Below are 27,340 nucleotides of genomic sequence, written 5' to 3'. Positions count from 1 at the left end.
GAATGAGTAAATATGTTCACATTGTTGGACATTTTAAAATGAAATTCCGGTACGTCCAAATAACTTTCTTTAACATGAGCTTTTATGTTCCAAGTTAAGTCTCTGAATGTACGTGCGCATCCTCATATTTAAAAGATATCAATAAAATAGTGGTTTAGAATATGAATCCCCTAATATCATAATCATGTCTACACCCTTTGGTTTACTTGAGGGATTGTAGCAGCATTTTAAAACCTCGAATGTAATTCTGCCGACAAAACAAGTATATCACTGGAATAGAATTGTTGGACTGGTTTCCACGTTCAAATAATATACTGTCATCAACGGAAATAGAGGCAACAGATTCTCAATGACGTTGATGCGTCCTTTAATTATATCTACAAAAGGCACGAAAATTTCCGACCATTTATTTGTAAATTCCAAACAGTGGTTGTAATCGCAAGTGCATTTAACGACAAAGATATCCATTTAATGTAAAGAAATATTTTACCCCATTCTTCAGCTGCTTCCTGAATTCCCTCTGTGACAATGTATAAATGCACGTATTGGTACAGGTACTGAGAAATTGCAACATGAATCCACATTGCTGCAGTACATATGACGGAGTATTCAAGTATTTGTCCAGGTAAAAATAATTTTGTGTTGGCCATTTCATGAAACATATGGTAAAAGGAATCCACAACAAAATAAAGTTGATGGACAGAGCGAACAATAAAAACATTGACTTCCTCCGATTTTCCACCTCCGAATCTTTCTGCCGCTCACTATTTTTTCGGAGACTCCGACGCAATTTATTTACAAATATAATATGACTGATTATTAAAGTATTGAATAATATAATTAAACAGAAAGGCAACAAAGGTGTCATGATGCTGTTGAACACACGGTATGCCCGGAATTGAGGTGTAACGACAAATTCAGTGTTTTCAATGCAGTACCATGGAATGCGGTCATTAACATAGAGTGGTTTCACGGCAAAGTAGCAGGGAACATACCTGGCACAGGTTACTAACGGCACCATTAGTGTCACCACAGCCGCCGTTCTCTCGGTGCAATAACGTTCCCTCAGCTTTTGACTACAAATGGCGATAGAGCGATCGAAAGTAAAAGCCACCGTCAGCCAAACTGAAGAATCCATGACTGAAAGCCTCACCACAATGTTGAGAGCGCATATCGGAGTTATAAACAAATAAGGGGAATAATGATGGATATTATTTATTTGATCAAACAGAACGCCAGTCACAACGCTTATTAAATCTGCCATTGCCATTCCAGCCAAGTAACGAGCTGTGCATTTGGACAGTCCACATTTTCCACGTGAGAGAATCACAATCACAACTAAATTAGCTGAAAGGAAGAGAAAAAAAGATTGTTCAATACATGTCATCATGACTTGTTTTACTTGGTACACCTGCCCCATCATGTACTATGTCTCAACCCATTCTTTGTGCGACTGGTTGGATAACATTTATTGCGTGTAAAGTCAGCTGCCTCGGGCTCCTTTGTCCCATCGAGTTGGCAAGAACGGCGAGCCGAAGCACAGGGTTCATCACATGTTCCAGCTGTTTAGAGCGGGACTCTGAGGTCCGCAGATTTACCCGCGAGCAGATACTCACCTCAGAGTTATTCCTCCCTTGGGGTCTGAAAATGCTGGGTGCATTGATAGTGGGTAGAATGTGGGGTCAGAAATCCTTTGTTTCTTCAGAAATAGAGCCTTCACCATATGGAATCTTAAATATAAATATCAAGTTGGCAAGAGCACACGGAAGGGAATGCGAGTGGGATATTCTCATACTTATTCAAAACAATTATGGGGACGTGAGGGAGTTGTAGCATTTGCCATGTCGGCGATCAATTGGAAAACGTAAAGAAAGAGCTGTGCTGTAAATCACAGCTGTAATATTTCAAGGTTTCGTCCATAGACTCGAATAACTGGAATCATATTTCTAAGCCTTGCGTTGTCAACCGGAGCAAAGAATAAGCTGGAACTGGATCAGTTTTGGCACGGACCTTGCTGCTGACATGAATTAATGAACCGTCAGCAGAAGTTTAAATAGAGAACAAAAAAGTAAATATGGGTTGGTCGAAGCTTGAGCGTTCTGAAAATGATTTATCCCGAGCCTCAGCTTCGGTAAGGGCTATCAAAACTATCTTCTGCAGTGCGGCAGAACAATCAGAAAGATGGACAAGACGGAGAGTAGCAAGTTCCTATAACGTACCAGGAATCCCCACCACTGCCAGCAGTGGGAAGTAAATTGACGCAATGTAGTAAATGGCAGCATATCCCATTTTCCATGCGAGATAACGATCAATGTACAGAAGGTTCAAACGAGCAGGTTTAAAGGGGATTGTATCAACACGCTCTTATAGAAGAAAAGGAGAGTCCACCGAGACCATTGGCATGAACCTGCCGTTCATCGCATCAGGCTCGTCTCATTGAACAAACACGGTGAACTATTTGTTCCTCCATCAGACATTGTTCAGTGAATGACAATCGTCAGGGGAGACGACGAGCAAATGTTCTTCATGTTGTTAGTGGCATATTTTAGAAAAGGGTGTCGAATATTTTCCCGGAACCCCCCGATCATGGGAAAATTATTGAGATGGTTAACGGGAGTCAAATCAACTTTAGCCCAACCAGGAGGTTGTGAAACATCTAACGTCCAATATTTAAAAAAAATAATTGTGCAGTCAAATAATAATTCTGAAACTGAGGCAGTTGAAGTCAACCTAAAGCATATTTCTAAGTAAATTTCTGGAATGCTACCCTAGCTAATTTCCTTTTCTACAATATTTTCCTTAATTCCGTATTCGTTCCAAGTTAAGTATCCAAAAGAACGTGTGCATCCTGGTAACCATACGACCATATAACCATTTACGGAGCGGAAACAGGCCATGTTGGCCTTTCGAGTCCACACCGGTTCACTGATTTTGTGCAACCTCTTCAGGAATTGGTCACGGTAGATCTTCATTCAATAACGATGGGCGAATTCAATGCAGGTGGAATCAGATGTAGAAATGTTTGTAAAACGTGCAGGTCAATACTTCTCGCGCCCGATTGGTTAGTTCCACCCAACCCACTGTATGGGGACTGGTTCTGTCCATAACTAGTCCGCTAATTGGGCACCCTGTGTCTGAGGCGGTGCACGCCTTATCTGGGCTTCGAGAATTACAGTTGGGAGGTAAAATCCACTCACGTACAACCCAGGTTAAATCAGACAAGCAGGATGAAAAGAGAGGGGCTGCTGCTAATAACGGTCCGACAAGGAAGGACCTTTTTCTAACCTTGTTAAAGTTAGGCGAACCTAAAAGTGATATTGATGGGAAACCTACTGTGGTCCTTTATGCCCTTTATAAGAGGAAGGCAGGGGAACATCTTCCCCAGCTGTTGAGTCCTCCTGGCCCAACTGTGCCTTTTCCACCATCTGCTGCTCCTATCAAGCCAGCTTCTCTTGCTCCAGTTATCCATGATGAGATACAACAAATGGTTAAAAAGGCTCTTATGGATAATAGTGGCATGTAGGCCTGGAAGCCCCCGAACCCTACTAAAGCATGAGGGTGTGGGCATAGCCCCCGTGTCTACTCTATAGGGACACGGTGTATACATGGGGACCCGCAGCCCGACATAACGTTAACAGACATCTTAGTCACATCTTCATCACTGGGATGTTTGTAGATGATTTCAATAACGCAGTGATTTAGAATGCGAATCCCCAAATATCATAATCACGGCTAGTCCTTTCGGATCTCTTGACGGATTGCAGCAATATTTTCAAAACTCGAATATAATTCTGCCAGCAAAAGAGGTATATCTCCGGAGTTGAATTGTTGGACTGTTTTCCACACTCAAATAATGCTCTGTCATCAATGGAAATAGATGCACAGATGCTGACACAAGTTGGTGCATTATTTAATGATATCTGCAAAACGCACGGAGATTTTAGACCATTTAATTGTAAATTCTCAATAGTGGTTGTAATAGCAAGTGCATTTAATGTCAAAGATATCCATTTAATGTCAAGAAATATTTTACCTCATTGTCCAGCTGCCTAATAAATGCCCCCTGTGACAATGTATAAATACACATGTTGGTACAGGTACTGAGAAATTGCAACATGAATCCACATTGCTGCAGGAAATATGTCGGTGTATTCAAGTATTTTTCAAGGTAAAAATCATTTTAAACTGGCCACGTCAAGTGATATATGGAAAAAGGAATACACAACAAAATAAAGTTGATGGACATAGCGATCAATAAAACGATTGACTTCCTCCGATTTTCAACCTACGAATCTCTCTGCAACCCACGCAATTTATTTACAAATATAATGGATGATTATTAAAGCATTGCATAATACAAGTAAACAGTTCGGCAACAAAGGTGTTATGATGCAGCTGAATACAATATATGCTTCTAAGAGGGGTGAAGAGACAAATTAAATGTTTTCAAGGGAGCAGCAATGACTTAGAGCGGTTCATACTCTCTGAGGGAGAGAGAGATTGAGAGAGAGCGAGAAAGAGAAAAGAGACAGCAAGAAAGAGGAGATGGGGAAGTTCGTGATTAGCAACGAAGTTTACCGATGGGAGGGTCAAGTATCGTTTTACAGCCTTTATTTCGCATAGTGCATCATTGGTAGTTGGCGGCAGTCTCCATAATTACTGACTGAAATCTTATCTATAAGCATGTATATTTATGGAGATGTGCTAAAAACCTATTAAATGAAATAGGATGAAATAGTGGAATATTATATTTTTATATATTAGGATCATAGTTTTATCTAATATGTCTAATAGGATGTGTCAATCACCAATGTTAATGCCCAAGACTCCCTTATTCTCGCTCATGAGGTGCTGTCTTAAAACGGGCTGTTTACCAATTATGTTCGTGCCAATGTCAAACCTGTTATCTCTACCAACCATTCACAGATCGGTGCCATACTATGTTTATAGCAGTGTCAATTCTTCTTTGTTAAATTTATACCACAGATTCCTCTTAATTAAGAATTAAAAATTGAAACGCGCAGCATTATTTCGATTTAATTCATCTCCCTCATTTACTTTCACAGTGTATGAATTCTACAGCTTCAGGTATTATTCGACCTAATGGGGGTGGGTGGTATTTGGTGATTATAACCCACAGCGTCCACACTTTGCTGGAAAGACATTAATAGTTATTTCACATCTCTTAGTTCCGTAGTTCCTTTGTTGGGAAATTTGCTTGTTTAATTGATGACTCCACCCGAACTAATAGCAATGTTTCCTGGATTTATAATGTTAAGAAATAGCATCTACCCAATTGCATTTAATGTCACATTCGGTTCTGCCGACTGCACTTCTACTCCTGACAACTGGTAGAAATCATGATTTCCCTTCTCTCGTGTGACATAAGACTATGCCAGGGACGTTAACATCGATTGTAATGAGGCGGGTATTGATTCAGGAAGGAGATGGTATGGTACCCTGCTAAAAACCACTGATGGAGATCTGGGATGTATGAATGGTCATCGGAATTATTTCGGCTATAAACTTAGTTCAATCCCTGTTCCAATGGGGATCCTGCCGTTAACGCCAAAGTATATATTTGCATACTTTATTTCTCATAGATTTGGAGAGATATGGCGATCTGGTTAAGACGGCCTATAACAGGTACAGGCAATAATGAGCAAATGAGGTACTAGAAGAGCATAGAAAATGTAAGGAAATATTTAAAAAGAACATTAGGACGGCAAAAAGAAGACATAAGGTATCTTTGGGAGATAACGTGAAGGTAAACTCGAAGGGATTTCACAAGAATGTTATGAGTGAAAGGATGATAAGGGACAAAATTGACCCTTAAAAGAATAGGGTGGTTGTCTATTGGTCGAGCTTTACAAGATGGGGTGATCTTAACTCTGATTTTTGCATCAGTATTTACTCATAATTTTCGCATGATATATAAGGAAGGAAGGGGAACAAGACGTAGTGGCAGGGAACAAATAGAGATTAAAGAGGAGGAGGTGTTTGCTGTCTTATAGAAAATAATGGTAGAAAAATACCCAGAGCCTGGCATGATATTCCCTCGAATCTTGAGAGACGAATGCAGATATTGCAGGAGGCCTGGTTGAGTTGCCAGTGGATTGGAGGGTCATTCATGCTGCACTATAGTTTACAAAATACTCTAAATGTCAACTTGGAAACTAGGGAATTACAGGATGGTGAGCCTGATATCAGAGTAGGCTTATTATTGGAGGCTATTCTCAGAGATCGGATATGTATGATGGGACAGCCAAGGCATTATTGTCAGCAAGGGGTTATGCTTGGTAGATTGTGTTTTATGAATCATATCGAGGTCTTAGAGGCGGTTACCAAGAATGTAGACGAAATAAAGGCTGTGGATGTTGATTTCACTGATTCTAATAAGTCGTTTGACAAGATACCACACGGGAGGTTCAGATAGAAGGTATCCATTGAAAGATTGTAAACAGGATTCGAAATTGGAAGGTAGATAATGGCTTCTCAGACTGGAGGCCTGCAATTAGTGGTGATCCTCATGGATCAGCGCTGCTGCTATTCTTGTTTGCTGTTTCTATCGATGATCTTCAGGATAACGTGGTAAATTGGACCAGCAAGTTTGCTGATGACACTAAGATTTGATGTGTTGTGGACAGTGAGGAAGGCTTTTAAATCATTCGGAGTGATCTTGACCAACTGGCAGATGGAACTTATTACAGACAGTTGTGAGGTGTTGCATGTTGGAAGGGAAAACCAAGGTAGATGATATGTTGTAAATGGTCGGGCACAAAGGAGTGCGGAGGAACATAAAATCCGAAAATTTAGATCAATTGTTTCCCGAAAGTGGCGATACAGGTAGACAGGGTGGAGAAGAAATCTCTTTGGCACCTTGGTCTCCATAAATCAAAGTATTGAGTACAGGAGGTGGAATGTTATTGTGAGGTTATATAAGATAAGTGGGGTAAAGTTTGGAGTTTAATATGCAGTTCTGTTCGCGAAACGTGAGGAAGGATATCAATAAGATTGAAAGAGTTCATAGAAGGTTTACATGGATGTTGCTGGGTTTCAGGATTTGAGTTAATGGTAAAGGTTAAACAGGTTAGGACTTTATTCCTTAGAGTGTAGAAGAATGAGAGATGAGATAGAGGTTTTCAAATTTATGAGATGTTTAGACAGAATAAATGCATGTAGTCGTTCTCCAATTAGATTAGCAGAGAAACTGCTTTAGGGTGAAACAGGAAGGTTTAGGGGGAACATAAGGGTGAACATTTTCACTCATAGAGTCGTGGTCGCGTGGAGCACTTTGCTATTGACGCCACAAATGGGGAAACACTCTTACATTCTTACATTGGATGAGATCGGTATGAATGGTGATGGAACGGAGCAGGTCAGTGGGACGAGAAGCATGATGTTATCTGCAGAGACTAGAAGGGCCGAATGTCATGTTTTCTGCGCTGCAGTGTTCTATGATTCAAACGATAATCATGACCGCAAAGGGCATTCTCCTCTGCCCACCGATTTCTGCAAACACGAATACGGTATTTATGAAGAAGGACAATTAATCTGTTACAGAAAATTGAATCGCATCATGGGAGAAGATTGTGAGAACAGCATGAAGATGTATATTGTATTTTTCCGATGTCAAAATCAAGATATTCTCCAATATGAACACGATTGTGTCCAGCACCACTGTTAATAACTTTGACTATTGTTAAAAATATAACTTAGTTTCCAAATAGTCTCGCTGTTCTGATGCTATAACTCAACGAGTTGTTTCCAATTATGTTCTAGTTAATGTCCAAAATGTCAATTCAAACTTTATTCCGCCGTTCCATACCAATTATGTTCGTACCCCGATCAGACTTTTCATCATAAAACATCTTCCACAGTGATACATATTAAGAACAGAAAAGAGATTGAAAATGTAGGATAATGATCAGAGATTTTCCAGTGGAGCACAGAGAAGAGCGAGAGAGAATATGTTTGATACGATTTGCTCTCGACTGTGCGCATTTATTTGACCACTTATTTGTCTGGATCAGCCTCTATCTATCATTTCCCGGTCCATGTCTACAAATGAATCATGTTATTTTCTGTTATTTGTTGGCTTTTAACACTGTCCCGTGGTCCTCCTTTCTCAGTGTCACCCTGCGACATTCTCATCCAGATCCATTGTTATCGATGTCACAAATATAGACGATCGAACACAGTTCCATGTGGATCGCCATGTGTTGAGATTTTTTATCCAAAGGAAGACACTTCCATTCATCTAGTTGCATTGCGAACTTCCGTGATTTAATCTACTTAATAAACAATTTTTCAACATCTTGCGCCATGTCATCTATATTGTTGAAGATAGTACTATTACTTAATGGCATTGCTAGGACGTCTTTGTCATCCTTTTGCAGAACTCCTTAATTAATCAATTATATTGGTCATTTAATCAGTTCCTCCCCAATCGTATAATTCTCCCATGTTTTGCTATCAGCAGAGAAATTTCATACTCACTTTCAGGGCTTTAGTTTGCACAGTGAATAATGAAGTGATTTTTCATCTATTTTCAAACTATTCTTTCAGTGATTTAAATTATTCCAATTTCGGATTGACATGTTAAGGATGTTCCGCAGTCAGTTAAGAAAGGTATAATCATGTTGAGGAACTTTGGGGGGCATCCGTTGCGCTCTAGTATTTGCCAAGGCCCTTTCCTGCTCACGGTGTCGAAGGCTTTGGTGAGGTCAACAAAGGTGATGTAGAGTCTTTTGTTTTGTTCTCTGCACTTTTCTTGGAGCTGTCTGAGGGCAAAGACCATGTCAGTAGTTCCTCTCTTTGCGCGAAAACCAACAAGGTCGGGTCAGATTCAGCAATGAGCTCTCTGAACCCTTCTCCATTAACAATGGCGTGAAGCAAGGCTGTGTTCTCGCACCAACCCTCTTTTCAATCTTCTTCAGCATGATGCTGAACCAAGCCATGAAAGACCTCAACAATGAAGACGCGGTTTACATCCGGTACCACATGGATGGCAGTCTCTTCAATCAGAGGCGCGTGCAAGCTCACACCAAGACACAAGAGAAACTTGTCCGTGAACTACTCTTTGCAGACGATGCCGCTTTAGTTGCCCATTCAGAGCCAGCTCTTCAGCGCTTGACGGCCTGTTTTGCGGAAACTGCCAAAATATTTGGCCTAGAAGTCAGCCTGAAGAAAACTGAGGTCCTCCATCAGCCAGCTCCCCACCATGACTACCAGCCCCCCCACATCTCCATCGGGCACACAAAACTCAAAACGGTCAACCAGTTTACCTATCTCGGCTGCACCATTTCATCAAATGAAAGGATCGACAACGAGATAGACAACAGATTCTCCAAGGCAAATAGTGCCTTTGGAAGACTACACAAAAGAGTCTGGAAAAAGAACCAACTGAAAAACCTCACAAAGATTAGCGTATACAGAGCCATTGTCATACCCACACCCCTGTTCGGCTCTGAATCATGGGTCCTCTACCGGCATCACCTACGGCTCCTAGAACACTTCCACCAGCGTTGTCTCTGCTCCCTCTGCAAAATTCATTGGAGTGACTTCACCCCTAACATTGAAGTACTCGAGATGGCAGAGGCCGACAGCATCGAGTCCACGCTGCTGAAGATCCAGAATGGAGGACCATCGCCTTCCCAAGATCGTGTTATATGGCGAGCTCTCCACTGGCCACCGTGACAGAGGTGCACCAAAGAAGCGCTACAAGGACTGCCTAAAGAAATCTCTTGTGCCTGCCACATTGACCACTGCCAGTGGGCTGATATCGCCTAAAACCGTGCATCTTGGCGCCTCACAGTTCAGCGGGCAGCAACCTCCTTTGAAAAAGACCGCAGAGCCCACTTCACTGACAAAAGACAAAGGAGAAAAAACCCAGCACCCAACCCCAACCAACCAATTTTCCCCTGCAATCGCTGCAACCGTGTCTGCCTGTCCCGCATCGGACTTGTCAGCCACAATCGAGCCTGCAGCTGACGTGGACTTTTACCCCCTCCATAAATCTTCGTCCGCGAAGCCAAGCCAAAGAAAGAAGAAATGTATATATTGCATGTGCAGCATCTAGTGTGATAGAGGGAAATCTTGTCTGTGTACACAATGATTTACAAAATGATTTAAAATGGCTGGGTCAGTGACAGTGAACAACATCTGAAAGAGGAGCAAAATTAACAGAAAAACAGAATGAAGATGCAAATATTGCTGATGTTAGAACACTGTCTGATGAGGACATAAAGTTAATGCCAGTTGGATATTATATTAATGCGGGTTAATGATGAGAAAATTGAGGTGTCGTGAGTTTCCTCCTAATAAAATATGGACAGTTGTTCATCAGATTGTAATTCCTAAAGTCTAACAGGGTTAACCTTTAAACATTTCCCATAGCTCACATTTAGTTGGGCAGTTTAGGGTAAAGAAAACTACCTATAAAATGATGAATCTATTTTATTGGCCTAATTTAAGAAAAGTTGCTGAGGCATTGTGTAAGACCCGATACACTGGTCAAGTTGTGGCAAAACCTAATCAGGGTCCACTAGTTGCTCCTTTAAATCAGATTCCCTTTTTGAAGATTTTTATGCTGACATAATAGTGGACATAAATCACGTCGTTTAATTTGACTAAAAAATTGAGATTCTGTGTATTTCAACAATTAGTACATAATGTGGGATATAAACAAATTCCATCATCTGCATCTCACTCGGAATCTCATGGAGCGTCGGAGAGGTTCCATTCATGTTATGATAACTATTATGAAGACATATTGTTGTGAGAATGAAAGAGTTTGTGATGGAAGTTCTCATTTACTTTTGTTTGCCATAAGGGAACTGGTAGAAGAATCCTTAGATTTTAGATTTTTTAAATTAGTATTTTGACATGATGTTAGGAGGTCTTTAATATTCTTCAAAGAACAGTGTTAACAAGAATGTGAATTTGAAATGTTTGATTATGATTCACAATTCGAGATCATTGGGGAAAAAAGAGTTTAAGATATTTGTGGAAGATTTTAAAGTGGCTAAGATCTGGGATGACAGAAAAGCGAGACAGAGTATTTTTTTAAACTGGGGAATAGTGCGTTAATTCTAATCTCAACAACTTTTAATCATCTGAGAGCAAATATTTCAGGATTTATGAAATAAAATCTTAAGTAATTTAAGTTATTTACGTGATTAAAACTCCTGATGCGAGACGCAAAAAATAGCTGCTGTGATAGCACGATTAAACGTTACTTTAAGATTGTGAATGTTAGTCAGGAACAACCACAGTCGTGTATTATAGGAAGTTCTGTAAAATCTTTGCTGACATTGTTTAGCCACCGTGTAAGCCAACTCTACGTCTGGGACAAACTTTCCCAGTGCAAATTTCTAGTCAACACAGGTGCCGATGTTATTATTCTTCCTCCTTCGGGCTTTGGCATCTGTAACAGCAGCACAGGTCCGGCAGGCACTTCGGTGAATAACAGTTCAATTCGTGCATATGGAACCTAGAATGTACTCCTGAATTTCGGCTACAATAAACTCACATGGAAGTTTATTCTTGCTGCTGTGTCCTGGCCGTTGCTTGGTGGCGAGTTCTTCAGAGCCCACTCGCTGATGGTAGAAGTAAAATGGCGCTGGTTAGTTAGGGAATCTGCAAAAGGACCTGCAGTCAGGAATACAGATTCCATGAGGATTGTGCAATTTAATCGGACAACGTGTTGCAAAATATTAGTTTTAATTAAAATATGAATAGTGTAATATTTCTTACATATTTCTATACTTAACTCTAAATGTAATCCATTATGAACAAATGTAAATGGGTGGGTGTGTGGGTGTGGTTCTGGGTATATGGGTGTGGGTGTGCTGTGGTGCACGTGTGTGGGTGTGGGTGTGTGTGTGGGTGTTGGGATGTGTGCGTGGGTGTTTGTGTGTGTGGGTTAAAGAGAGTGGGTATGGGTGTAATTTTGTATGTGGGTGTGTAGGTGTGTGTAGGTGTTGATGAGCGTGTGTATGTGGAGTATCTGTGTGTGCTTGAGTGTGTGTGTGTGTGTGTGTGTGTGTGTGTGTGTGTGTGTGTGTGTGTGTGTGTGTGTGTGTGTGTGTGTGTGTGTGTGTGTGTGTGTGTGTGTGTGTGTGTGTGTGTGTGTGTGTGTGTTTTAAAGTCCGAAACTAATTCAGTTTAAATATGCGTCTGGAAAGTCCAATTTCAAACTACTTGTGGAACATCAGGATCTTTTTAAAATGTACTTCAGAAGTAATTATAAAGCACATTTAATTATTGTAACTTCAGATCTCTTTAAACTTACAAGTCAATTGTTGCGATGTCTTTGAGGGATATATTTTTTATGAAAAGTTTTCCACATTTTTAGCTGTTTCTCAAGGTTGTGAACATCACGACTAGTTATTTCTGAAACAAGAGTGAACATTTTCTGAGCACGTGAGGCTACCACACTTTGATTAGAAGAGCATTTGGAAGTTGTCTTACATATTTGAAAGCCATATCTGTTGTGTATCTCCTATAATAAGGATAATTCAATATGAAAAGGTTTCCCAATCTCTTTCTGCAGGGTATCCTGGTTTGATAGAAGGTCCAGAGTTTCTTCAGTCTCTTCAGTCGTCACCTGATTAAAAATGTCTCTCTGCTTCAGTATCTAGTTCTCTAACATCATGTGACGTGGCATCCATCATCAATGAGATCAGTCTCAATTCTTGTGAACTATGTGACCTTTTTCCGAAGTCTTTAATAGTTTCCAGTTCCAGCTTCTTGTAAACCATGTGATGTTCATAGCTTTGCCTTGCAGACGTCATGACTCTGAAAGATGGTAACATTTCTGACAATATTATATTGTAGTGTGTGACCGTCTGCAAAATCCACTACATTACTTCAAACTTATCTATAGAAAATCTGGCTTAACAGTAACTTAAATATTCATATTATCACAGATCCATTACACATCCTTTCACACAGGAAATTTTTGATTTTTTAAAAGATCACATTTTTAAATTACACTCTGCCATTTGTTTTGATGGGTTTCACATTCTTAAACAACTTAATATAAATAATTATTGCAGACATTACATGGAATTATTACATCTACATCGGCAATCATCGATGACCTTGGTTAAGACTCTAATGTGAGCTCGAACCAAGTCCAATATTTGCAAACTTAAACTCCAGTTTAATAATCAACTGTTCTTATTTTTAAATGTACTCAAAACTACCAAATGTTCATGGTCAGTGTAAAAAATTATTGGTCTCATGTCAATGCAAACATATCCTTCAAAATGATCCATGGGACAACAACCCTTTCTCAATAGTAGTATAATAGTTGATGTTTACTGAATTAAACACTGGATGTTCAATCTCACCACAGTCATTATTTTCTTCCAAAAATCATTGTGATTTTAATAGAGGTTTGTGACGTAATATATCTTCCAGTTTGTCAAATGCTTCGTGACATATGGCTCTCCAAATAATATTTTCACTCTCCTTCAAAAGTTTAGTCAAGAGAATAGCAATGTCACCGAAGATTTTTACAGAACTTCCTATAATACCCTGCTATTACTAAAAGTCACCTTTCTTACCTGTGGGCATAGGAAATTCAGATATAGTCTGAATATTAACTTGAACAGGCTCCAGGTTACTTTGACCAACAACATAACCAACTGAAATCACCTGAACATGAAAAAATTCACTCTTAGCTAAATTAAAAGTAAGATTGGCATTCAAAAGTTCATCAAACAATTTCTCTTTAAAATGAGTCTCGCAAGATTCAACTTGTATGGTTTCATAACCCTCAACATTTGCAGTTTTATTTATAATTAAGACCTCTGGAGAAGTTTATTTCTGGCTAACATACACATTCTTAAAATAATGTTTTATTGTGCTATCGCAGCACCTCTGTTTTTGGCATCTCGCATCAGGAGTTTTAATAACATAAAATTTAATTTACTGTAGATTTTATTTCATAAATCCTGCAATATTTGCTCTCAGAGGATTATAACTTGTTCATATTGGAATTAAGACACTATCCCACAGTTTAAAAATTTTCTGTCTCGCTTTTCTGTCATTCCAGATTTTAATTTAATTTTGAGCCACTTTCAAATCTTTCTCAACTATCTTAAACTCTTTTTTTCCAATACTCATGGAATTCTGAAATATAGTCTAATACTTCAAATGCACATTCTCGTTAACAGTGTTCTTTGAAGAATATTAAAGTCCCCCTAATGTCATGTCCGAATACTAATTCAAAAGGCCTAAAATCTAAGGATTCTTGTACCAATTCCCTTACGGCAAACAAAAGTAAATGAGAACATCCATCACAAACATTTTCATTCTCACAACAATAGGCCTTCGTCATAGTTATCATATTATGAATGGAACTTCCCCGACGCTCCCTGAGATTCTGAGTGAGATGCAGATGATGGAATTTGTTTTGGAGTCTCCAGGTGGCGCTCATGGAGTGAACACGTTTTGGTTTTTGCTCCATAAAATATACTATTTTTAACCTGTGTCCACCTTTGAACTAACTTCACAGAAGTCAGAAAGATCTTTATTATTTCTCTAATTATACTTGAGTCTGAAAATTTTGAAGAAATGACTGAAGGAAAAGCTACACGAGCTAAAACCCGGGCAGAAGAAGGTGACGGCCGAGAGAAGAAACAACCAGACATTAAACTAAGTGAGATGACCTTCACTGACTTTTTAAAATTCTTTCGTGATGAATTCAAAGATGTTTGTCACAAAAAAGACCTAGCTGAACTTCGTACAGCTTTAATTGCCTCAGAAGCTGAAACGAAAAAACAACATACCTTAATTGCAGCTCTTCAAACTGAAGTTCAACAAAAAGAGATTAGACTGACTGAGGTCGAACAGAAACTTTCCAAAGCAATTAAACAGCAAGAAGCGCTTCAGCTGAAAAGCATTGATTCAGAGAACCATTCCAGAAGACAAAATATTCGTTTGGTTGGAATTCCTGAAGGCATTGAGAAAGGAGATCTCCTGACGTTTTTTGCTGAGCTTTTAAAAGAAGCATACCCATCCGAATTGCCTGCTGACCCACCGCTACTCGATAGAGTACATCGTATCTGGAACCGAAATGCTGAAGCATCCAAACCCAGAGTGGTGATGGTCCGTATGCATTATGTGAGTACAAAGGATAGATTGATTCGTACAGCCAGAAGACTTGGAAATGTGACTGTTCGTGGCTTTAGTCTAAGAGCCTATGAAGATTTTAGTCCGGAGGTAGTACGGGCTCAAAGACTGTTTAAAGATCTGATGTCCGAATGTTTTGAGAAGAAACTGAAACCTGTGCTCCTGTATCCTGCGAGGGACAGGATTTCTCCGGAGAACCAAGCTTGTCAAATATTCGACTCCATGTCTGCAGCACGGAACGACCTGTCGGCTAATTTCCCGTCTAGTGTGACCTCTCAGCCTGAGTGACCGATAAAAAATGCGGTAGATATCGGTCTTATTCAGGTTAATAGTCAGATTCTGATTTCTGACCATTCGAAAAGTAATAGATCATTATAGCTCTAATGATCCTGTTCATCTTTAACACATTTTTATATATTTTCTTTCTCCTCTGTGAGAATTTTTTTAAATATATAAGTGTATGTTTAATTTTATATTAATCTATACTAATAATATGATTATATTCTTTACTATTTTATTTCTGAGTTACTGAAAATGGCGATTTTTTATTTTTTGTTTATTGAAACTTTTCATGGTTTTTTTTTTACATTCGCCATTTTCTCTTTGTCTTTCTTCATAAAGTTTTATTTCTTTTCAAATATTTTTCTTTCAATATTTAGCATTTGATTTTAGCTTGAGTTATCCTTTTTATAAGTTTAGGTGGTGGATCTTATCTTAATATTAGGAGCTGCCGTCTGAAAACATGGGGGTAGGTTTAGTATTATCTCTTCTTTTTTTCTGATCACTCTCTGGTCAGATGGGGGGCTTTGTGGGTGGGGGGTGGGTTTTGTTTTTCTTTCAGGGGTTTTTATGCTTCATTTTCTTTCGTTTTTTCTTGATTTTTCTTTTAGAACTACAGATATGGCTGACACGTCGTCATTTCCGGTCCTTCCTTATATCTTAATTCTTCTTCCGGGCGCATGGGTCCCTGCTTTGGTTAACCCTTTATATACTGAAGGGTTGACCTAAGTAATGGATCAAAACATTAATTTTGTCTCTTGGAATGCTAATGGTCTAAACAACATGTTTAAAAGGAGGAAGGTCTTTAAAGTATTCAGGAGACTGAAAGCACAGATTCTTTTTTTTACAGGAGACTCATGTGAGGAAGGAGGATAATCTGCGTTTTTTTAAATCTTGGAAAGGCCCACAATTTCATGCCAACTCATGCTCTAAGACTCGAGGTGTATCTATTTTTATTGATCCCTCTATTACATTTGTTCAACATGACATCACTGTAGTCCCTAACGGCAGATTCTTATTGGTTACTGGGTTATTATTCAATATTAAGGTTGTCATGGTTAATGTTTATGCCCCGAATGTAGATCACCCTGAGTTTTTTAGACCTTTGTTTACTATTTTACCCAATCTAAATGAATATCATTTAATAATGGGAGGGGATTCTAACTGTTGTCTGAATCCCCTGCTAGATAGATCGAAACCTTCACAGCTCCTACCGAATAAATCAGCTACATATATTAACTCTTTCCTTACTAACTCTGGAGCTGTTGATATTTGGAGATTTCTTCACCCGACAGATAAAGAGTTTTCCTTTTTTTCTCATGTATACCATTCATACTCGAGAATTGATCACTTTTTTATTGATTCACGTTTTATTCCACTTGTAACTGCTTGTAAGTATGACATTATAGCCATTTCGGATCACTCTCCATTACAACTCTCTCTTAAATTCAAAGACTATGTTTCTACTATTAAGCACTGGCGTTTTGATGTTACATTATTGCAAGATTTAGACTTTGTTAAATTTATGAAAGAACAAATTAACTTTTTCTTTTCAACAAATTACACTACGGAAATTTCTTATGGAATATTGTGGGATACATTCAAGGCTTATATTCGTGGTCAAATTATTTCTTACTCAGTAGCTTTGAAGAAATGCATCAAAAACAAGATTCATCTATTGGTTGAGAAGATTAAAGACATTGATAAGAGATATGTGACTGATCCTACTGAAGAACTTTACAAACAAAGAATTGAACTGCAGATGGAATATAATTTGTTACTTACATTTTCGATTGAAAACCAGTTAATTAGATCTAAATCTGATTTTTATGTGCATAGTGAGAAATCGGGTAAACTGTTGGCTAATCATCTGAAGAATATTTCAGCTAGACGCCAAATTGTGGAGATTTGCAAACAGAATGGAGAACTGACTGTTAACCAGGAAGAGATAAATCAATCTTTCAAAAATTTTTATACATCCTTATATAGTACAGAATCCCCTCAAGACCTTAGTAGTATGTTTACTTTTTTAGAACATTTGAAACTCCCAAAAATATTACCTCAAGATAACTTAGAATTAAGTAAACCCATTACAGATTCGGAGATCAATAATACTATTTTCTCACTGAATTCGGGGAAAGCACCAGGTCCTGATGGATATTCTGTGGAATTTTATAAAGCTTTTTCTTCTACTCTCTCTCCCTGGCTGATTAAGATGTTTGATGAATCTATCACATTGGGTAAACTACCACAATCATTTTACATAGCTACGATTTATCTAATCTTGAAAAAAAATAAAGACCCGACCGAATGTTCTTCTTATAGACCTATTTCTTTGTTGAATGTTGATTCTAAGATCTTCTCTAAAATTCTAGCGACAAGGCTAGAGAAGATATTACCATATATTATCTCTGAAGACCAGACTGGATTCATTAAAAATCGTTATTCCTCCTTTAATATTAGAAGATTGATGAATATTATTTACACTCCTTCACATAAGTCTTCAGAATGTGTTATTTCACTAGATGCTGAGAAGGCCTTCGATAGAGTAGAATGGCCTTATTTATTTACAGTTCTTGAAAAATTTAATTTTAGTCCGATATTTATATCTTGGATTAAACTTCTTTATAATTCCCCAGTTGCCTCGGTTTTTACTAATACCCAAATATCGCCATATTTTCGATTATTTCGGGGCACCAGGCAAGGGTTCCCACTTTGCCCTTTATTATTTAATTTAGCTTTAGAACCTTTGGCAATTGCTATCAGAGAAGCACCCAATATTACTGGTATTATTCGTTGCAGGGATATTCATAAAGTATCACTATATGCAGATGATTTATTGTTATATATTTCCAATCCTGAAAATTCTATTCCTGCAGTTTTATCTTTATTAGCCCAATTTAGTAATTTTTCGGGATATAAACTGAACTTAAATAAAAGTGAATTATTCCCTTTTAGTGGATGGGTTCCTATTTATGATAGTTTGCCTTTTAAAATAGCTAGAGACCATTTTATATTTTTAGGGATTAAGATTACTAAAAAACATAAAGATTTGTTTCGGACTAATTTTTTCCCTCTATTGGACCTGATCGGCAGTTTATTTACCAATTGGTCACCATTATCCCTATCCATGATAGGCCGAATTAATGCTATTAAGATGATGATCTTACCTAAATTTTTATATATATTCCAAGCTATACCTATTTTTGTTCCTAAATCTTTTTTTGATAAGGTCGATTCTAAATTGTCCTCATATATCTGGCAAAACAAGAATCCTAGATTGGGGAAAAAATATTTACAGAAATCTAAACTAGAGGAAGGGTTGGCATTACCCAACTTTAGAATTTATTACTGGGCAATTAATATTAGTAATTTAAGGTATTGGTGAATTATTCAGAATTATCTCTAAATCCCCATTGGGTAAATTTAGAAATTAAACCGATACAAAATTTTTCAATTAGCTCTATTTTGGGAGCTGCTCTCCCTTTTACTCTTACTAAATTATATAAACAAATTGATAATCCAATGGCTAAACTTACACTACATATATGGTTTCAATTCCGGAGATTTTTTGGCCTAAGTCATTTTATCTTGGAAACTCCTATTATACTAAATTTCCTTTTTCATCCCTCTCTAATTGATCAAGCTTATTTACTCTGGAAAGTTAAAGGTATAACATGCTTTTCGGATTTATTCTTGGATAACTCTTTCATGTCATTTGAACAATTATCCATGAAATATGATTTACCTCGATCTCATTTCTTTCGATATTTGCAGATTAGGAGTTTCTTAGTTTCGACTTTACCCTCTTTTCCCAATCGGGAGACTACGACTGTTTTAGAGGATATACTATATTCAAAATTCCCTCCAAAATGTGTGATATCTAAATTATATAATATAATTACAAAAATTAATTCTGGGACTTTTGAAAAGTTTAAAAATGATTGGGAAAGAGAACTCAATCTTCATATTTCCAATGAAAATTGGAATAAAATTCTGCGACTGGTAAATTCTTCTTCTCTATGTGCAAAGCATTCACTAATACAGTTTAAAGTTGTTCATAGAGCTCATATGTCTAAAGATAAACTCCATCGCTTTTATTCTCATATCGATCCTATATGTGATAAATGTCAATTGGAAATAGCTTCCCTTACACATATGTTTTGCTCCTGTCCCTCTTTACAGAATTATCGGAAGGAAATTTTTTCCATTATATCTACTATTTTGAATATTGATTTACAACCACATCCCATTACTGCAATTTTTGGATTACCTATGATAGATTTGACTTATTTATCTCTTCCTGCGGATCGTATGATTGCTTTTCTTACACTAATGGCTAGAAGACCTATACTATTGAATTGGAATGCGGTTAATCCTCCCACTGTTTTCCTATGGTTTACCCAAACTATACTATGTTTAAATTTAGAGAAAATTAGAAACTCTGTCTATGAATGCCCTTCTAAGTTTGAGTTAACCTGGCGACCATTTATTCAATATTTTCATTTGTGGTGAGTTGATCTGGCTCTGTTTTCTTTCTATGATTATGTATGATAATTGGGCTGTAAGATGAGATCGGAGTGATTTGCGTGGTTTAGCTATATCTGTAGTTTTTTTTAAGTTTTTTTAATTCAGATTTGTTTTTTCTTCTTTTTTGGGTTTTTTTTTCTCTTTTGTCATATTTTGTTATTAATTATATCTTTTTTTAGAGATATTTCACACCCTAAACAAATCTAAAAAATTTTTATGATATATTTTTATTCTGTAATATTATTGTTTAATATCTCTGTATTAATTCATTACTTACTATGTATCTTTTATATCTCTTTGAACTGTATGTGTTTGTAAATCATAATAATAATAAAAAGATTGAAAAAAAGAAAGTAATTTGTTTATCTCCAAAATTATGAACTAACTGTTGAAATACACATGATCTGTAGTTTTTAGTCAAATTAAAGGACATGATTTATGTCCACTATAATGATCGCATAAAAATCTCAAAAACAGGAATTGGTTATAAAGGAGCAACTAATGGACACTGATTAGGTTTTGCCACAACTTGACAAGTTTGTCCGGTCTTACAAAATGCTTTAGCGACATTTTTCAAATGAGACCAATAAAATATTTTCATCATTTTATAGGTAGCTTCCTTTACCGCAAACTGCCCACCTAAATGTGAGCTATGGGGAATGTTTAAAGGTTACCCCTGATAGACTTAAAGAATTACAGACTGATGAACAACTCTCCAATTTTCATGAGAAGAAAACTCGCGTCACCTTCATTTTCTCATCAATATACCCGCATTAATATAATATCCACCTGGTACTTCCTTAAATTCCTCATCGGATTGTGCCCTAACTTCTGCAAGGTCTGTATCTTAGTTCTGTTTTTCTATTAATTTTTCTCCCTTTTCAGATGCTGTGCACTGTCATTGACTTCCAACCCTTTTAAATCTTTTTGTAAATGACTGTTAACACTGACAAGATTTCCCTCTATCGACCTGGTTATTGCACACACTATATATACATTTCTTCAATGACTGTAGAAAAACCTAAATTGGAGTATTTAAAATCAATGAAAGAATAGTTTGAAATTGATGAAAAATCACTTCATTATTTTCTGCACAAACTATAGCCCTGGATCGTACCTTGGAAGTGAGTATGATTTTTATTCTGCTGATCGCTGAACATGGGAAGAATTATAAGATTGGGGTGGAACTGATTAAATGTGCAATATCATTGTTACATAAAACAGTTCTGAAAAAGGATAACAAAGATGTCCGAGAAATGTCATTGAGTAATAGAACTGACGGCAGTTTGTTGAATCATTATGAGCGGTTTATTTCAGAATCGTTTTGTATTGTTTACTCAAGCTAATGCAACTGTTTTAGTTGTGGTGCTTTTAATTGTGTTCTCGACTCTTTATTGGACAAATATCCAAAAAAAGTCTAAGTAAATCAAAGATGGCAACACAAATTAATGCGTTAATAAAAGATTTAAATTTGGTGGATATTTGGAGAAAAGTTAACACTACAGAGAAAGATTTTTCTTTTTAACCTTCGAGACATGATTCGTTTTCTAGAATTGATTTATTTTTGGTACCAGCACATTTACAAGGTAGAGTATTAAGGGCAGAATATAAAAGTAGAATTATATCTGATCATTCGCTATTACTTTTTTGTTGTGAAAATTCGGAGTTAGTATGTCTGTCGTTTAGATAGAGGTATTATGTAGTGCTATTGAAGAAACCTGAGTTTGTTACTTTTGTTAAATAGCAGATTTCTTTATTTGTGACTGAAAATTTTAATTATGTGGATAGTCATTTTGTAATATGGGATGCTTTATTTGAGAGGGCATATCATTAGTTATTCTACGAAAGTTAAAAAACAATATATGGCAGAAAGTTTAGTTAGAAAATAAGATTGCTGAGTTAGAGAAGGACTTTCAGAAGAGGTAACAGAAGATAAAATGTTCAATTTTAAAGGTTGAAATTGCGTTATGATACTTTAGAAACTTATCAATTTGAGGGCTTTAGAAAAAGATCTAAACAACGTTATTATGAGTTGAGGAAAGAGCTCATAAGGTACTTTCTTGGCAATTGAGAGCTGAACAGGCGTCTCGGACCATTAATGTTGTTAAGAAGAATTCAATAATAACATAACCCTCAGGAAATTAATGACCAGTTTTGTTCATTTTATTTAAAAAGATATACTTTTGAGGGGAAACAGGATAATGGTTCTATTGACTCTTACTTATTTAAATTAAAGTTACCGGCATTAGATGGAGTTGATGTTCAGGAATTGGAATCACCATTTACAGATTTTGAAATTAATGAACCTATTCAGGAAATGCCGAAAGGAAAGTCCCCAGGGGATGATGGGTTGCCTCTGGAATTTTGAAATCTTTTATATGATGATTTTTCTAATAAACTTGGAGAGGTGTTGAATCAAGTTACTGAGGACCAGAAGTTACCAGAATCATGTTCTCGTGCTTTAATAACTGTTATTCCAAAAAAAGATACAGTCCATTAAAAGTATCTTCATATAGACCTATGTCTTTATTAAATGTGGATTTTAAAATTATAGCGAACGTATTAGCTAATAGACTTCATAAATATTTGCCTAAATTGGTACACATTGATCAAACAGGTTTAATTAAGAATATAAATGCATCAGACAATATATTTCGAATAATTACTTTGGTCAATGCATATCGAAAGCAACCTAACAATCCTATTCTGGTTGCATTAGATGCAGAAAATGATTTTGATAGGGTTGAGTGGTATTTTTTATTTAAGCAATTTAAATTCGACCCTTTTTTTTTGGTTGGGTAAGGCTTTATATACGAACGCAATTGCTAGGGTGGTGAGAAATGGACAGATTGCTTTACTATTTAAATTGACTTCTTCATCTCGACAGGGCTGCCCATTTTCACCAGCCTTATTTGCTTGGTTTGTGAACTGTCAGCACAGGCTATTAAACAAAATAAAGAAATTAGATGGATGACGGTTAAGAATGAAGAATATAAAATTTACATTTGCAGATGACATGTTGGTATACTTGACGGAACCGTAAGGGAAGTTGAAACAACTGCAAGAGTGTTTGTTGAAATTTGGAGAATTATCGCGATTTAAAGTTAATTGGAATACAAGTGAAATTTTGTTAGTTGGAGTGCAAGATTATTCCGAATTTAAAACAATTAAAAAATGAAGGAGGAGAAGTAAAATTAAATATTTAGGTATGCATTTGGATTCGAATTATCAATCATTATATAAATTAAATTATGTACCTATGTGAAGACGGATTAAAGCAGATTTAATTAAGTTGAAAGATCTTCAATTAACTTTGTTTGGTCGGTTTAACTGTATTAAAATGAATATGTTTCCTTGAATTCAATATTAATTCCAGTCACTACCTTGTTCACATTCGAAGAGATTTTTTTTTCAACATCTGAATAAACCAGTGTATGAGTTTTTATGAAAAGTTAGGTGAGCTCGAATGGCGTTGTAAAGACTTGCATGGAAGTAAATACTGGGTGGATTACAAATACCACATTTTTGAAATTATTATGAAGAGGCTCAGTTGAAGGAGTTAATTGGGAGTTAATTGAAGGAGTTCAATCTGCCTCATATTTGGGCTAAAGTGGAGATGGCGTGCAATTCTAGGGTTGAAATAGAAGAATTTAAATATCGTTGGAACTCGATTGTTTTACAGCAATATGATATGCCGATATTGAAACAGTTATTAAAGGTTTGGTTAAATAAATAGGGTGTTAGGGTCGAAAGATAAATTATCTATTTTAACTCCATTGTATAATAATGAGATTAATCCTTTTTCAATGTTTAATAATCATTTGAATATTTGGGATTCTAAGGGTATAAAGACAAAACAATATTGTTTTGTAGAGGGGCATTTTTTTCTTTTAATCAATTGAGAAAAAGATTTGATACACCTGAAAATTCTTTGTTTGTGTATTATCAACGTCAGGCTTTAATAAAAGATAATTATGGTAGAGAGATAATTGTACCTACTCTGTCGAGATTTGATTCTTTGATTTTCTCTATACTAAAAAAGGGTTATATTTCAGTTAGTTATAATTGTTACAAGATAATATAGATATATCAGATTGGGAGAAATCTAAACTTGAATGTGAGAATGATTTAGTATTTATTTTCTCTAAAGAAGATTGGGCGAATATGTGTCAAAATGATGTAATTAAATTAAATAATGTGCGATATGGAATGGTTAATTATAATTATGACATCAATTATATTTAACCACGCAAAAGTTTCAAAGAAATGCGTTTAGTAATTTGCATTTTCGCTTTAGATGTTGTTCATATATTGTAAATTTTAACATGCTGTATGGAATTGCGTTAATATTCAAAATGAAAAATTAAAGCAGTTTTGGAGAAATTATATAATTTTATACTACCGTAGGATCCAACGATTTTCTTGTTTGGAAATTTATATTCGTTAAGAGGAATGGGATTGGATATAATTTAAATTGCTTTTGTTCGTTCGGTACTATCAGTAGCGGGTAAATGCTAGTACTTGGAAGGATGATACTGAGATTAATATAGCTCGTTGGCATAATGAATTGAAAGTATGTGTTGTTATGGAAAATTTTACTTATACTTTCCATGACAATTATTTTTCTTAGTGGGCTGTCTCCGTATTTAAAATATATGCATTTAGATATATTTTGAAATGTTGTTAACATTTAAAAAAAATATAGAATAAATATTTTGTTGCTCCCCTTCAGGGAGCTGGCTGTAACGGTAGGAGGGGGGATAGATATTAGTGATTTTTTTTCCTGAATATATTTATATTATGTGCTATGTTTCTGTTATCTTTTAAATAAAATTCTACAAAATAAGATGGTGGAAAATGTATCATTATTTCCCTTGATAAAGTAGTACAGTTCAGTATTTATTTACATCATGGATCCTTTCACCTTGAACACATTTTTAACAGAGTCATCATGTTGCAACTCTAATAACACCTCTTGATGGAATTTCAATTATCTCCACAGCAATGGCTAAGCTGTCCAAGAGGGAACATCCACTGTCTTTAAATCACAAATATTTCATTGAGGTCGGTCTCCAACATTTGCAACTGGTCAACAATCACGTTTATAGCAGCATTAGTTTCCTCACGCTTATTCAACCAATAGAATAGACAGTAAATTCTTGCAGAAATATTCCTTTTGTGCAATTCAAGAAGTCTCATGAATTCAAATATCTTTGTTTTTGCATCAACGGGCGTCACCTTTGCTAGTTGGAATTGCTTGTTCTATGTACTGAGTTTCTCAAAATTATTCGACAAGTAACTCAGAAGGTTAGATCAGGTGCCACAGTCTGTCTGGGTACAGATGGCTGTTCTAAATGTTTCATGTGGTTTTGTGTGTGTGTGTGTGTGTGTGTGTGTGTGTGTGTGTGTGTGTGTGTGTGTGTGTGTACGTTTGTGTGTGTGCACGTGTGCGTGTGTGTGTGCATGCGTGACATATGTTCGTGCATGTGTGTGTATGTGTGTGTTTGTGTGTGTATGAGGGAGACAAAGAGACGGGGAGGGGAGCGAGATAAAGTGATGGAGAGACAATTGAGTTACATTTCTACATTTCATCAGCAGCAGCTGGGTCTAGAACAGGACAAGCTGAAATGCTTGTGGAAACCCCCATTTTGAAGACGGGTTATGAGTGCTTAGTTCAGCCTGGTCAAGCCCTTGTCGTCCATAGAAGAGGAGAGGACTGACTGCATTATGTTTCACTTGAAATACGGAAAACAAAAAGGAACTCTGTGGTGAACTAAAAAAGGTTATCATCCGGAAAACCCTGATGGAGAAAGATTGTTCAGCAAGACACCGAAGCGACTGAAACAAAAACTCTGATGGGGCAATAATGTAGAAATTAGCAAATTTCACTATGGTCAGTTGGTACTGCAGATGCCGATGCATGAAGACTATGGTTAATTGCTGGACTGTATTAAACACCGAAAGGCATATAGAAGCTGGAGAGAAGAATGAAAGTGTCTTCCTCTGGATAGAAGCTCGCAACACGTGGTGATCCGCACAGATCTGTGTTCGATCTTCTCCATTCGTGACCTCGATCACAATGGATCTGCATGGATACGTTGCTGGGTGTTTCCGTCAGTTCGCGGGTGACACTAAGAATGGAGGAGCAGTGGACAGTGTAAAGATCCAACAAATAACAGAAAATAACATGGTTCAGTTGCAGACATGGACCGACAAATGGAGCATAGAAGTTGATCCAGACAAGTGAGTGGTCAAATATATGCGCACAGTCTAGTGCAAATATTTTCAAATATATTCTCTCTCGCTCTTCTCAGTGCTCCACTGGAAAATCTCTGATCGTGCTCCCACATTCTCCATATCCTCTCTGTTCTTAATCAGTATCACCGTGGAAGAATTTTTATGATGAATAGACTGATTGAGGTATTAACATAATAGGTGGAATAAATTTCGATTTGACATTTTGAACATTAACTCGAACATAATTTGAAATAACCCGTTTCGTTACAGCATCAGAACAGCGAGACTTATTATGTGGAAGCTAAGTTATACCTTTAACAATAGTCCAAGTCGATAACAGTAGTTCTGGACACAATCGTGTTCATATTGGAGAATACCTGGAATTTGACATCGAAAAAATATAATATATATCTTCATGATGTTCTCGCCATCCTCTTCCATGATGCGATTCCATTTTCTGTAACAGATTATTTGTCTTTCTTCATAAATACCGTATATGTGTTTGCAGAAATAGGTTTCAGAGTAGATAGGAAGAGGAGACTGCCCCCTAGCGTCATGATATATCATAGAACCACAGAACACGACAGCGCAGAAAACATGCCATTCGGCCCTTCTTGTCTGTGCACAAACCTCACACCTCTCATCCCACTGCCCTGCACCGTCCCATGACCATTCAGACCGCTCTCATTCAAAGTAAGAATGTAAGAATAATTCTCAATTACAGCGCCAATGGCAACATGTTCAAAGCTGCCACGACCCTTTGAGTGAAAATGTTCACACTTATAAACCCCCTAAACTTTCCCCTTCAATCTAAAACATTGTCCTATCGTATTTATCTCTCCTTCTCTAAGTGGAGAGTGTCTACTTGCATTAACTCTGTCGACACATCTCATAATTTTCTAAACCTCTATCTAATCTCCCCTCATTATCTAAGGAATAAAGTTCTAACCTGTTTATTTGTTCCCCCTAATTCTACTCCTGAAACCCGGCAACATCCATTTCATCAGCCAATTTGTCGGTCCAATTTACAACATTATCATCTAGATCATTGATAGAGAAAACAAACAATAATAGCACCAGCGATGATCCGTAAGGAACACCACTAATCGCAGGCCTCCAGTCTGAGAAGCCGTCATCTACCTCCCTCTGT

General features: G+C 36.9%; 1 protein-coding gene across 1 annotated transcript; it reads right to left on the bottom strand.

The window, feature by feature from the left end:
* Positions 1-448: 448 nt before the first annotated feature.
* Positions 449-26,631, bottom strand: LOC138753074 (probable G-protein coupled receptor 139). Its single transcript, XM_069915666.1, has 3 exons — positions 26,503-26,631; positions 13,575-13,665; positions 449-1,347 (listed from the first exon to the last, which is right to left on the bottom strand). The coding sequence occupies exons 1-3, from the start codon at positions 26,629-26,631 to the stop codon at positions 449-451; spliced, it is 1,119 nt and encodes a 372-aa protein (XP_069771767.1).
* Between the last annotated feature and the right edge of the window lie 709 nt (positions 26,632-27,340).

The sequence above is a fragment of the Narcine bancroftii genome, chromosome 2, assembly GCF_036971445.1.
Source record: "Narcine bancroftii isolate sNarBan1 chromosome 2, sNarBan1.hap1, whole genome shotgun sequence".
Taxonomy (NCBI): Eukaryota; Metazoa; Chordata; class Chondrichthyes; order Torpediniformes; family Narcinidae; genus Narcine; species Narcine bancroftii.
Note: the sequence above shows the minus strand (reverse complement) of the source record. Positions and strands in the feature narration are given on the sequence as shown.